At 41.8% G+C, this 14,712-nt stretch overlaps 1 protein-coding gene across 5 annotated transcripts in view; it reads right to left on the bottom strand.

Moving 5' to 3' along the window:
* Positions 1-1,861: 1,861 nt before the first annotated feature.
* The window catches only part of Atl3 (atlastin GTPase 3), a 46,393-nt gene continuing 33,542 nt past the window's right edge, over positions 1,862-14,712 (bottom strand). For 3 of the 5 annotated variants that reach the window (NM_001044241.2, NM_001439599.1, NM_001439598.1), the window contains 5 exon segments: positions 1,862-7,512; positions 8,254-8,685; positions 9,988-10,059; positions 10,902-10,958; positions 11,495-11,622. In NM_001044241.2, the coding sequence (NP_001037706.1) occupies positions 7,426-7,512; positions 8,254-8,685; positions 9,988-10,059; positions 10,902-10,958; positions 11,495-11,622 (776 nt within the window). In that variant the 3' untranslated portion in view covers positions 1,862-7,425. 5 annotated transcript variants of the gene reach the window in all.

The following is a 14,712-nucleotide window of genomic DNA, read 5'->3' as shown; positions in this document are numbered from 1 at the left end:
AAGTCATTGGTTATTACAGGGAAACTGGTAGTTCACTACTCGAGTGCTGCAAGAGCTGCTATAGTAACAGCAGCAGCCAGCAGTGGCCACAGTCTCCCACAGGATGGGGCGCTCAGTGCAGGTGGGTACACACTGCCCCCAACCATGTATCTGCTACCTTGAGGACAGCAGTAGCTGCGATCTCAGGATACTTCACTCCCAGTTCAATTTTCGATTTTATCTAACCATCAGAACAGACAAACACACAAGGAGACACAGAGTCACACCGAGACAAATAACAAACACAAAAAGGAGCACACAGATTTATAGGTGATGTCTCACATTTCACTTGGGTCCCAGACAGCATCTATGATGGCTTCTGATCTCCCCTCTTGTGTCCTAACCAAATGACATCTCCTACAAACCATACTTACCTCCCAAAGTGTTCAGACCAGATGGCGTACCTTTTTTCTTTTGGGTAGCAGTGTCAGGATGCCTCCAGAGCACTCAGAGTTCTCTGCAGCTGGTATATTCTTCACTGCTCTTGGAATCCTGATGCCCCAAAGTGCCAGGATTCAGTCTCTGGAGATCTTGCTGGGGGCCTCCAAAATGAATGAGAAGCCCACCAGAGAAGACCACTCATACAAAGTTTATAGCCAATTTGTTGGCTACTCATGGCAAGTCAGGAGGCAGAAGGGCCTTTTCCCTGCCATGCTCAGTCTCTTTGTAAGCAAGGCCTGCATGCCTGGAGACCTCTGGCCAGGAGGTTCCTAGATTACTCAGATGGCTGGGCCTAACCCCTTCAGGCCTTCGAGCTGCAGCACACCCACCCCCATAACTCCCAGGAGCCCCATCTAGTAGGCCTCAACCTAAGGAGCTCCACCAGCTAGGCCCTGTCCCTGAGGAGCTCCAAAGGCTACGGCTTGCCCCTAGAGTTCTCTAAAGGCCCTACATCCATTCCCAGTCCCTTGAGGTGTAAAGTGGCCAGGCCCCATCTCCTAGATGGCCCTAAAGGCAGTTCCCAGCCCCGAGGCTGAATGGCCAGGCCTAGGAAATAAAATATATGTTTGACCCAAGATCAGGTCACATAACTCCTCTACTCCCAGGCCACCCTGGAAAGCCTGCATCCCACCCATAAGAATCCCTAAATAAACCATGTATTCTGCTCAATTCTCTGCTGCCTCTCCAGAGCATAAGTAGCCACCCTCTTGCCCCCCACCCCTAATAAACCTCTGTGAGGTTTATTGTATTGTGACTTTGCTGTAATCCTTGGCTCCAAAATGTCAGGAAATCTTTCCCATCCAAGTTGTAACATTTATCCAGTCAAAAATCATTATTCCAGTTGGTAGGAACTACTCACATATTTGGGACCCAAGCATTTAGAGCAAGGGGTTTTTAAAGGTAAAACCCACATCTACTTCCCTCAGCAGTTACACAGGAATGTCTTGCACAAGCAGACAGTATAACAGAAGCCAAGATAAGCAGTTAGCTGGTGGACAGTACACAAATAGGCAGTTTAACAGAAGCTAAGTTAGAGTATCTTGACCTCAGGTTCCAAGAGTTGGATTATTTTCCACAGATTCTCCATCAAGATCAAAATCTAGCTAAACCTACAAACAGCCTCAGCAATAACATAAGATGGAGGACCTCTGCCCTGTCTCACCGTTATAACTACTCTTCTATTGTTTCCATCTCCAGCACTACATGAATTGGATGTGGCACAACTTGATCCTATAATCCCAGACAAGATAGGTAGAAGCGGAATCAAGTATTAATCAGATAAATAGTGTAAGGGCAAACTGAGCAACTGTTGACCTTCATCGACCTATGCAGATCTGCCCGAGACCTAGGATTTGAGGATGTTAAGGAGTAAGGACTACAATTTAATGTCGAAAATTTTACTTCAGTTTCAGTGCATTATATATACAAATGCAACAAAGAAAGCAATGAGCCAAAGAAAGTCGAGTCCAAAAAAATGTAAATAAATGCCAATAAACACATAATAAATATCAACAGAGCATCCCTTTCCCAGAACAGACCAACTTAAAAACCGTCTCTCAAGACAGAACAATTGTAACACAATTGCCTAGCGAGCTCTGTTGATTATTATATCTGGAAAAGCAGAAAGCAGCCATATCCAGATTCAGAGCACACTGAGGACAGCACTCATCATGTCCTTTCACCAAACTGGGTTCTACAGCTATCTTCCTACATCCAAAAAGTAACATGTCTTATAAGTCGATTGCAATTTTTGTCAGAGGCACAAAATCATGTTTGTAAACAATCAAGGGAACAAATGCACTTGTAGTAAATGGCTCTCTGCATTTTTTACTGGAGACTCTTTCACAGTTCCCCAAGGCATTGTTCACCATGTACCATAACCATGTTCTGACAAGGAAAGAGAAGAGAAAAGCAGGGGGGGGGGGGGGCACATGGTGTAGTGGCAAACTCCTCCAATCCCAGTGCTGCTCTAGGCAGAGGCTGGTGATTGCTGTGAGTTTAAAGCCAGCCTGAACTCTATCCTGAGGCCAGCCAATAGTGAGTGGCAAGGCTGCATAGTGAGACTTTTAAAAAACAAAACAACCACCACAAAGCTTTCTCAGGATTGGAGAAACTCAGTGCCACTTCCCCATTGCCTCCCCGGTCACCTGTGGAGAGGAAATATTTCAGCACACTCTCCCTATCCTCCCCACTGTGTGAGACTACAGTTGGAAGACACAACAGCCTTACTAGCTCACTGCTAACCAGGTTCAATGTCACTGTGGAGGGAAAAGTGAGCTGCCTTGCCATTGTCCCATCTCTGACCAGGTCACTAACTTCCCTGACCAAGCCGCACTCTGTTCTATAGGTCCTTCCACAAGAACAGTAACAACAAACACAAGTGGTGTGGTGGTGTGATCTTTAATCCATTAAATGTACAACCCAAAAGTGAAACATCATCGATTCCCATTGTGCTTTTAAAAAATTATAGTTTTAAAGCCATTCAAAGGCAAACGACCTATCAGAAAGTATAACAAGTCATTTTTAAGATAAAATTGAGAACAACTGTGTATATTCAACATTTAACTCTTGTAAGGCTTACATTCATAACAATTTTCATCACTTTTGAACTATAAGGTTTAGGCATCAATGTGACTGCCCCTTTGTCAGAACACTGCACTTCAGCTCTAGCTCATGAAATTCTTTCCCATAAGGCTTTCTGGTCCCTGCTGTGGGGTACATAGGTGACGACTTCATAGTTACGATCCCATCCTTTTTGTTCATTAGGTATTAACATGTTAGGGTTTTGTGTGTGTAAAAGATTTCAGGATTTGCAGAGACAAGTTGATCTCTGTGAGCTTAAGGCCAGCCTGGTCTATATAGTGAGTTCTAGAACAGACAGGTTCACACACTGAGACTCTTTCTCAAACAAAACAACAAAAGATGTAGGGATTCAAGTCACAGTACCCAGTTGGGCTTTTTCAGGGTGTGGGACAGGACACTATCAACATTTTTAAAAATCCCAATTACCTGTTAGTGTGTGAAGGCAGACATTAAGAGAAGGCACTATGACAGCTTTAAAAAGCTTGGACAAGCGTCTGAATCAGGATACCCTGATGGTTCTAAACACAGTAAAGTCTGGGGGAGCAGATCTGGCAGCAGAAGTGCACTTCCTGTCTAGGTACTCCCATTCTGTGGATCAGTTCATTCTTGACCATTCATCCCCACCCCCACCCACCCACCACCTATTGATGTTTATAAATGGTGATCCCAGGGCCACAGCAGAAAAGCACTTCAGCAATCCCTAGCTACAAGACAGAGTCTCATTTTCTTTTCATACACCCTAGATTAGTCTAAAGCATGAAAAGGTGGATGAGAACCAGTGTCCAAGTACAACTCCTGATGAAAACAACTGTAGCCACTATAACAGGCCACTCAGACAGGATTACTTTGCACTTTGCTAAATGAGGCTTCCTTATGGCCTCACTTCTGACCCCCTCCCCACAAAAAATCAAATCATACTCAATTACATTCCAAAAAACCTACACAAACAAAATAGGTCTTTTTGATACTTCTATGGTACTTTTGGGGGGAGGAAATTTCTTTCCTTGCTTGGGCTTATATTAACATACTGAATTTTTGTCTTATTCACATATCCCAGGTACCAACCACTATGTGTGAACTACTGAAGAAACTACAAGGAAAATAGTGCTTATCTGTCTTGATGAGAGAGGAAGTGAATCAAGAATAACCAATCAGAGGCTTGACGCAGGATACAGGAGTTATCAAACATAAAACCTCTGGCTGGGGCTGCACAGAAAGAGAGAAAGGAGTAGAGGGAGGGAAGAAGGACAGAAATAAGCCACATACATCTATGAGACATATTTTTGGTACTCTTCAAAAGGGATGCTCAAATTTTATCGCAAGTAAATGATGAGAGATTTCTCAGTGAAACAAAGTTTTGACTTTATCCATTTGATGACAAGAGGCAAACCTGGTGGACAGAACGAGCACACACACAGCCCTGAGGGAGTGCCTGGCACACACACAGCCTGGCACACACAGCCCTATGATTATGTCCCCTGTACCCCAAAGCAAGAAAAAAACATCCCCAGCAACAATTAGCTTTTCCTACAGTAAGTTATTCTTAATGTTCTGAAATCTCCATTATGATTATATAAATGTGCTCCACATGGTGACAGGAGTGCACAAAGTAACTTTGCCTGCACAGAACACCTACAGGGACACTGCCTGACTCCCTCACATCCCTGAGCCACAAGGAAAAGGCTGGAGTTGTTAACAGACTCTTTCAACCAGTTATGAATCTCCTCAGAACTATTTCGAGCCAGTAATAAAAAGGCATTTTGTGTTGAAAACTGTGATAGAAAAACAACAATTTAAAGTTAGAAAACAGGCCAAAGAGAACTCCTAATAACCCTCAAAGAAAACTTTATAAACATGTCCCAGGAGCAGAGTTAGTTAATTAATGGAATACTCACTTTAAACACACACACGCGCACGCGCGCAGGTGTAATACTGAAGCATTGACAAAGTTTCCCTGCATCATCTGCCTCACCATTAAGAGTAGAAGCAGAGGTGGGTGTGGGGACACACACCTACAAGCTCAGCACTTGGGGAATCGGAGGCAGCAGAACCTAAATGCAAAGCCAGTCTAAATGACAAAGTAAGCTGAAGGCCAACCTAGACTATATAACAAAACCCTGTCCCCAAAACCCTGTCTGACTTTATCTCAGTATCAGGAGTAACTCAATACAAGCTTTCAGATAGGAGACATCACCTGAAAACTCTGCACTACACCAGGAGAGAGCTTCCAGGCCCTTACAGTCAGCCATCAATCATGAGCAGTGAATAGTTTTAAAACAAGCTGCAATTGTTCCCAAATGTCAGAACAACAGGAAAAATTACCAACATTTGTAGGATAAGATGGTATGAAAATATTTAAAATGCTTAGTATTAATTCAGGATTCATTACACGTTTGACTGGAAAACTGTTACTAAACATAAAGCTGTGATAAAACTAAGTGCAAGACTTCCTTTTCTCCTACCTTCCATTCATACCCCACATACATAAAATTTACACTAGGTTTTTCCAAAACTCTGTATCTCCTTCCCAAAACAAAATTCGAATTATCTCAAAAATTGAGGGTTCTATACCTTCAGGTATGTTTTAAGAAGGTTTAAGTCCACAATAATTCACTATTACAGGTCGAAGAAAAAAGCAATAGACAAAACTTTATCACATAATCAAGGGAGATGTAAAAAAATAAATTTTAGAATCTGAGCAATTGTCCTTCCTAAGCCAATTATTTTAAAACTGCTAGTCTAACCAAAAGAAGAATCAAGAGGGAATGTTTGTTTTCTGTTTTTTGTTTTTTTGTTTTTTTTTTTAAGACAGTTTCTCTGTGTAGCCCTGGCCATCCTGGAATTTACTCTGTAGACCAAGCTGGCCTCAAACTCACAGAGATGATCTACCTGCCTCTGCCTCCCAAGTGCTGGGACTAAACATATGTGCTAACCCACCCAGCTAAAGAGGTATTTTAAATAGTTTGGCTAGACTAAATATACATACTTCTTCAGTGGAGGGGAAAAAAAGGAAAGTTTACTAAATAAAATTAACAGTCTAGCTTTGATATCATGAACATTAGATAGTATACAAAATAAAAAAGTTTGGGCCCAGGCACAATGGTACACAGAGGCACAAGTATCTCTATGAGTTCAAGGCTAGTCTGGTCTATGCCAGGGCAACACCATCACACACACACACACACACACACACACACACACACACACACACATAGCAGTTTGAGTAAAGACTTTAGATCAGATCATTTGGTATTAGCACTAGATAAAATGAAAGTGATCATTAATTAAAAGGAGTAATATTTGATAATGCCTTTTCTCTGTTGAAAATGACTATTTTTATGACTGACATAAATGTACAGTGAATCTCACCAAGACATAAATTCAAGATGACTTATCAGAGGTCACAAGGTTCATTCAAACTACAATTTTACCATGCAGTCTCTAGCTCATTCCTTTTATTATGAATCACTGCCTTTTTAAGGATAGTTGCCTCTTTTCTAGAAAGAAGCTATAGAAATAAAATAAAAATAAAAAAGCAAGTTCAACAAAACTGCCAGCTTTCTCGGTATAAACCTTACAATCTGAAACAGTATTAAGTGATTTAACTTCTTTCATGCTGCATAGCAAAGAGAATTCATACAAATAAGGCTTTGAAGCAAGGATGGGACCACAAGTCTGTACTGTATTCAACTACTTGAGAAGTTAGGGAGGGAGGAGGACGATGGAAAGCTCACAACCACCTGGGAGCAGAGTAATTTCAAGATCTGAGTCGCACAGGCAAGCGGCTGAGGGCAGCTGCAGGCTAGGCCATTGCTTAGCACACTCAGGCAATGGTTCAGTCACCAGTACTAGGGAAAAGGTTTACGTGTAATAAGTGTCACTTCAGTGGGCTTTCATTCTCAGCCTTTTTCAAGTTGTGTAAACTTTTTTAAAAGACAAATCTCCAAAGGTACAAAAGAACTAAAATCCAAAATCCAGAAGAGAACTTGATCCAACAAAACCACATTTCATGAGGTTGTCCTCCATTCCTCAGCCTCCATGGCTGCAGAGGGATGTACTGGTCTTAAAAGGCACTGTGTGGCACGTCAAAGACTTAAAAGCTGCGTTTGTTTTCCTTTTCGCCCCCACCCACCCCTTAAAGTGCAAAAAGCAGAGAATAGAGAAAAGAGTAGCCTTGAGCCTGTAACAGCAAGAAAAAGCACTGCTTCCAAGACAAGTGCAAGTGGAAACTATAGCCAAGGTCAGCTCATTTACTACAGTGCCCTGTCTCAGATCTGCCATTCCCCTGGAACTGAACCCGTGATGGCATTAGCAGAAATCCAGACGCTGACTGGGCTCTTGCTGGATCTTCCCATTAAGATGCTATTGAGATTTTTTATCAGCAGGTGGTCTCCCAGCGATGGCATCTCTTACGGCAGCCTGAGTAGAATTACCAATGTGAGAAGAAGCCTGCAAAAATCCATTTAGTCCATATATTAGTTAATGAATTAAAACAGGGCATGAAAAACCTAAGTCCTAGGAGATAACTTCCAAATATCTTTCCCCATCAGCAGCATGCTGAAAAGGCAGCGGAACTGAGACGACCATGGTGAAAGGAAACCATGATGCCAAGGCTGACTCCTAAGTGTCAGAAAAGCATCTGTTGTTCTGCTGTGGAGGTGAAGGCTTGCTCCCCTGGCTACATACCATTCACCTGACTAACCTATTTATGTCACAGAAAAAGAAACTAGTCCTAAAAACATACAAAATGACCAGTTGTAGTGGTACATACCTACAGACTCAGTCCCGGAGGCCAAGGTAGAAAGATTATGAATGTATTACACAGTAAGCCCTAGGCCAGCCTAGATTACAAAAAGACCCTGTCTCAAAAAATAAAATATGAAAACTGGAGCTCATCCACGTCTAGCAGATAGTATGTACTCATACCCACATCATCTGTAGCACTTAAAAGCTATTTGGAGACAGCAGAATCAGGAGTTCCAGAGTTCAAGTTCATCCTCTTCTACAAAAAGACCCCTTTTTGCATTAAGGGGCCATTTTCAGGCATTAAACAAAACATCAGGATTAAATATCAATATCCTAAAAATGAATAAAATGTAAGGCCCATCAGAAAATGGGCTTATCCCCTTTTTCATTATGAAATTCTTGTTACTACAGAAGCACAATCACCACAGACCCTCAGTCTCTTACCTGCTCTAACACATACGCTGCACCAGAGTCAATAGCTCCACCCAGCTCAAGATACTGCCCGGAGTATCTGATGTACCCCCAGGTAAGGAGTGCTATCAACAGCAGTCCAACCATACAGTTGAACAGCTGAGCCACAACCTCAAGCCCGATGAAGCCGGTTAAGCCCGAGGCTATGTACAACACAGCTATGCCTGTGAACAGAACTGCAGGGGTTCGGAAGGTGCTGAAGACGTTCTTGCTACCATTGTGTTTGCAGAAGTTCTCATACAGTTCTGTGATTTCCTCCTCTAGCTCCTGCTGGTAACGGAAGCTAAAATCCTTCCCACCCATCTTTTTGGTCTTCTTAAAGTGGTCCAGAGCAAGTTGTTTGAATTCTTGGTGCTTTTCTTCTAAAATGTCTGGAGACAAATAAGGTTTCTCTCCCCCACAAATCTAAAAATGACAAGAACACACGCTGAAAATTCTTGTACATGCCAAATAAAATAAGTAAAAAGACACAGTAAAGATTAGAATGCTCTTAAGAGTTTAGAAAAAAAGCTTAGAAATTAACTTCAGAAAATATTCAAGGGAGACTAAGGATATAACCTACATGTTAAAGTATTTGCCTTACATGCACAGAGGCCTCGGTTTAATCCTACTACCATATAAATCAGTATGGTGACACAGATCTGTAGTCCTGACCCTCCACAAGCAGTTACAGAAGGATCAGAAAAGTCAAGATCATCCTCAGCTACCTGAAGAGCTTGAGGCCACCTAAGCTACACGAGATTCTGCTTAAATGACAAGTCAGAAAAGCCAGAAAAGACAAACATCCAAGGTCAAAGCCAGACATTGTATAAAAATACAAAAATCAATTAGAAGCTTGGTTAGAAATGGTTAATAACCAGACCCTGGGAGGCTGGAGAGATGGCTTACTAGCTAAGAACACTTGTTGTTCTCACAGGACCAGAGTTCAGTTCCCCACACCCACATCATGAAGCTCAAAACCTCCTGTACTAAGGCTCCAAGAGGTCGATGTGTGACTCTGGTACATTCAGGCACCTACAGGTACAGAGATATACACAGAAACTCTTAAGAGATATGGCAGCACACATTTGTAATCTGGGACTCAGGAGACTGAGACAAAAAAAATTGCTATGAATTTGCAACCAACTTGGACTCCATCTTGAGAAAAATAAAAACAACTAGAAGATCCCAATTACATAGAAAGGCTCTGTTTCAAAAGAAAAGAAAAATTAAAATGTAATAATCCGAACATCCCAATTACTAGGGTGACCTGGAAGACAGCTTCTGTCTCATCATCTTAAGAGGCGACAGCTCAGAAGTTAATGGAGGGCTTCCAGCTTTTATAGACAAGCAGGCTGAATCTCTAACACACACGTTAGGCCATTCGCAATCACCTGGAGCTTTAGCTTCACAGGCTCCCATGCCTCTTCTGGCCTCCATGAACACCATGTCTATGTGGCATGCACACACAAGGACTCATGGGTGAAAACAAACTGTTAAAGCACATTCCTGTGGAGCAGCATTAGTGAGGTGCAGGCTGTGCAGTCAGACACCCTCCACTGGCACAAGGATCCTCAGGCCAGCCGGTTACATAGACCTCTGTCTCTAACAAACAAAAAGGCTACACTGAGGGGATCCAGGCTGGGCCTCTGGAGTCAGTAGCCGTGCAGTAGCCGTGCAGTAGCCGTGCGTAGGGAGTGCCGCCTCAGAACAGGGCTGCCCACGTACCTCCTCCATGCTGCTGTAGTAAATGTCTTTGGCAGAGGCTGCGGCTGCCAGGTTGTTGGCTTCAGCAGTGGCCTTTTAAGAAAGAAAGTGTGGAATACTTCTCGTAACATGTTCCCAGAAACAAGCAAAAATAGCTCTTCCTATTCCCATTTTTCCTTATAGGCCTGTTATTTTTTTATATTTCCATATAATTCAACTTATAAAATACATACTTTCACCAATTTTTGTGCCAAAACATCTATTCTGACACTTAAGAATCTTTACCATAAACCAAAGCTCTAAAGCTCAAGAGAATATAATCTCCTTAACTTTAAACCTGGCTGATGGCTGATGCTGCTCTGGGCTGGAGATGAAGCTCAGCGCACAGCGCTTACCTAGCAACAGGGGTGAGGCACCTGGGCTCCATCCCAGTGCCTCAAAGAAAAAAAAAAAGGAGGAAGGGGAGGAAGGTAGAAGGTAGAGAAGAAAGAGAAGATATAGAAGGCGGAGGAGGAGAGGAAGAGGAGGAGGGGGAGGACATTTTTCATTATACTACAAGTCACAAGGTCCAACAATTTTGTGAAAATATTTTGCTACTAAAAAAATCAGTATTTAGCAAGAAATATCCACATATTCAGCATATGAAAGTGAAAAGCTGTTTTAAACAAATGAGCGGAGAACCCTTTTCAACTCAATCAAACAAAGCAGAGCTTCCCACTGTGCCCTGAAGAGCAGCCCCGACTGCACTGACTGCTCTATAGAGAGCACAGACACAGCAGAGGTACATACACTTGCTGTAAAGAACACTCTTAATGCTCAAAGAAAGGCGATTAAACGAGAGTGGCCTTGCTCTCTTCTTCAGGACTCAATTGTATCTATTTGGGTCAATTCTATCAACTGAAAAATGTCACTTAGAATACCAAAAACTTCATTACCTGAAGCATGGATTTCGGGTGAGGCAGATCTTCTCCTTGGTAAATTTTAATATATGCCTTAAAATATAAAGATAGAAACTATCACAAAAATATGTAATTCTAAATATTTGCTCATATTTAAAATAGTGAGACCACACAAATGCATTTTCCTAAAATCCTAGATCAACAATCAAGAATTAGCAGAAGCACGACACACCTCTGAGTGCATGTTAGCATTTTGAGTTATCTATATTCTCAAGCACACATGCCTGCCAAAGTCAGGATTCCACTCAGTCCCCCATGCACAATGGTCTCACAACCTGTGGATAGAGATCATCCACCTGGAGACAGTTTTGTCCCATGTGTGCATCTCCTACTCACAGCAACCTCCTAACCAGCTTCTGTCCACATCATCTTCCTTGAAGACACAGGAATGACTAATCCAAGAGAGGGCAAAGAACATCATTTGGTTCTTATGCCCATACTGCCACCCAGTGGCCCACTTCTGTAAGGACACTAACATCGTAAAATACCTCTGACCATCTCCCCCAGAAAATTACTAATATTAAAATCAACTTTACACAAAGCAAATTAGAACTAAAATTCATATTTACCTTAAAATATTCCAAGAGTCCCCGGCAGGTGACTTTTGAACCATTGATCTCCTTCTCCATTAACTTAGATGGGTTTAGTACATATGGTATTAGAGTCTGTAGCTGCTCTTTGAATTCACTAGCAATATCTATACAGGGTCATAAAGAAAGACACAAGAAGCCAAAATGAGCACAAAAACCTCCTAGAGAAAGGGAGTTATGGCTATGCTTGCTATCTTCTGGCTGTGACCAGGCTGCTGATAGACTTCTGTCCTAATGCACTTACATTTGTAACCTTCCTTCTTGTCCAGTTCAGAGCAGAATATCCAGAATAGCCTCATCTTGGTTTCAATTCTGGGATATTTCATTTATTCTCTTGCTTTTTAAGAAATTACATGGTTTAGCTTGGTTTGGCTTTCGGGACAGAATCCTGACTACCTACCCAGGGCTGGTTTCAAATTTGCAATCCTCTTGCTTTTGCCTCCCAAGTCAGTATCGCTTTTTACAGAATTAAAAGAGTGTATTCAAAAACAAAATTACATCTTCGCTTGCCCCCTGTTTTTGCTGCACCCATACACTATCTCTTAAAATAAACAGGAAGTCACCATTTATTTGCCTTGTCTTTGCTAAGATTTTGTCTTAAAAGAGAAAGCTCTTGCCTGGCACTATGATTCACACCCACAATCCCAGCAGGGGGTCCTGACAAAGGATCAAGAAGCTCAAGGTCAGCCTGGACTACACAGTGAATTTGAGACTAACCTGGGATGCCCATTCATTCTATCTCTAAAAAAAATAAAACAAGATAATAAAACTTGAAGAAGTAGTAGCATTTGTACCTTCTGCTACTTGCTAAGTATCTTCTCAGTGGCTCCCAGGCCACCCTAAGATAAAAAGACCATTATGACAGGAAAGTGATGTACTCATTGCTGTTTGCATAAGGTTCTCAAAGCAAAATCAGGGGACTCATCGATAGAAACATTCTTTCTTCAAAGTATGAATAAACAAATCCAACTATGAAGATGCAGGAGAATTAAATTACCAGCAATAAGATTTATACAAATTTTCTAATGTCTTTATGAGTTTCCAACTGCCAAATGAAAATAAAATTTTGCCAATGTCAAGACAGAAAAGATCTTCAGCACTCCATAAATCTAATTATAATATAAAAATGAACCTATTAAATTTTAAGAAATAAAAAGGTAGGACACATTGTTAACCTCACACTTGAGTTTGGAGATGGCTCGGCAGTTAGGAGCACTGGCTGCTCTTCCCAGAGAGAGGTAGACTCCCAGAACCTACACGGTGACACATGACAGTCTGTAACTAGTGCTAGAGGCTCTGAGCCCTCTTCCGGCCTCAGCAGGCTATACCCATTCAGTGCATAGACGCATGTGCAGACAAACCCACACACATAAAATAAAAATAAACGCTAAAAAATTCTATCTTAAATCTTTCTATACTGGATCTTTTATACTGAAAGTATAAAGCGGTAGAAACTATACTGTTCTACAGTATGCTTATGTATATTAAACTATAGAACCCTACACAAAATAGAATTTCATTCAATACCTTTTAATCCTTTGGGAATTTTTTTAAAAATGTGTACATTTGTGCATGTGCACACATGTGCATGTGTATGTGTGCCACAGAGTGTGTGTGGAAGTGAGAGGACAGCTTGTGGTAGTCACTCTATTTCTACTATGTGAGTCTAAAGGAACTGAACCCTGGTCAATAGGCTTAGTGAGCCACTGGTTTTTTGAAACAGGGTTTCTCTGTGCAGCTCTGGCTGTCCTGGAACTTCTTTGTAGACCGGGATGCCCTCTAACTCACAGAGCTCTACCTGTCTCTGCCCCCTGAGTACTGGAAAGGTGTGAGCTGCTGCAGCCATACCACTTAGCTTCCAGCCTTCTTTTTAAGGATGAAAATATAGTATCTATTTTTTTAAAAAGATTTATTATGTATATAGTATTCTACCTGCATGTATGCCTGCAGGTCAGAGGAGGGCATCAAATCTCATCACAGATGGTTGTGAGCCACCATGTGGTTGCTGGGATTTGAACTCAGGACCTCTGGAAGAGCAGTCAGTGCTCTTAACCTCTGAGCCATCTCTCCAGCCCATATTATCTATTTTTAAACATTTTTATGGTTTCAACTTTCATGACACTGAAGTACTATTTAAAAAACACAGGGACCAAGTAGGATGCAGATGCTAAGATTTACAGATCTCAGACTACTCATGTCTCTACTAAGGCTATTCCAAAAATAACAGCTTTTAAATCATAAAAGAACTGTCTCCTGACAGTTGAGCCCAGTTTCTCAGGACATAAAAGAAGACTAAGCCCTGGCATTTGGTTAAAGGGAACACTTAAATAGCTGCTTTCCGCAATCCCCTACTCCTGTGAAGTTTTCTTTATGCTGATGGAACAGCATCCTGCTTCTGAGGAAACAGGTAAAAGTCTCAAAAAGCAGTTGATCGTCTATCTGCAAGAAATAGGAGCTCAGCTTCTGTCTGAGCAGAGACTGCACTGAAATCACCAAGTCTGGCAGGGGGAGCCGTTCCTTATCTGCTGAGCCAGCCCACAACAGTCCTACCTACAACTACACCCCCAATAAAGTCAATCACATGTGCTATGTGCCAGATATGGTGACACACACCTACAACACAAGGACTTGAGCGGCTGAGGCCAACCCAGGCTACCTAAAGAGTTAGAGGCCAGCTTGAACTCTGTGTATCAAGACCCTGTGTCTCCAAAATTTTTAAAAACCTGTGTGGCTCTCAAACTAGTCCTATCAAATATTTACATGTCTTCTATGTTTTTCAACATAGAATTTATTCTTCACTGAAACTCAATAAAGCCATGCCTGAAGGCACAAGCTGAAAATCCCAGAATTTGAGAGGCTGAGGCAGAAGGACTGAGTTCAAGGTCAGTATGGGCTGTTATAATGAGTTATAGGCCATTCTAGGACACAGCAAGACATGGGCTCCAAAAAGAAGCAGGTACAATATGCCTCAGTGGCTAAAAGAGGCTTGGCTATGCAGATCTACTGACCTGGACCCCACTAAAGTATAAAAGAGAATCACCTCCACAAACCTGTCCTCTGACCTTGACTAACAAGGAGCAGCAGTCCATAAACAATAATAAAATAAATAAAGCCTTCAACCTTAAAAGCTTCTCTAAAACTATAAAAATATCCATCTATAAATCTAAAAGTAGAGTCATGTATCACTTACCAACAGG

The sequence above is a fragment of the Rattus norvegicus genome, chromosome 1 (assembly GCF_021556685.1).
Source record: "Rattus norvegicus strain SHRSP/BbbUtx chromosome 1, alternate assembly SHRSP_T2T, whole genome shotgun sequence".
Taxonomy (NCBI): domain Eukaryota; kingdom Metazoa; phylum Chordata; class Mammalia; order Rodentia; family Muridae; genus Rattus; species Rattus norvegicus.
The sequence above is the reverse complement of the archived record's forward strand: the minus strand, read 5'-3'. Positions and strand labels throughout refer to the sequence as shown.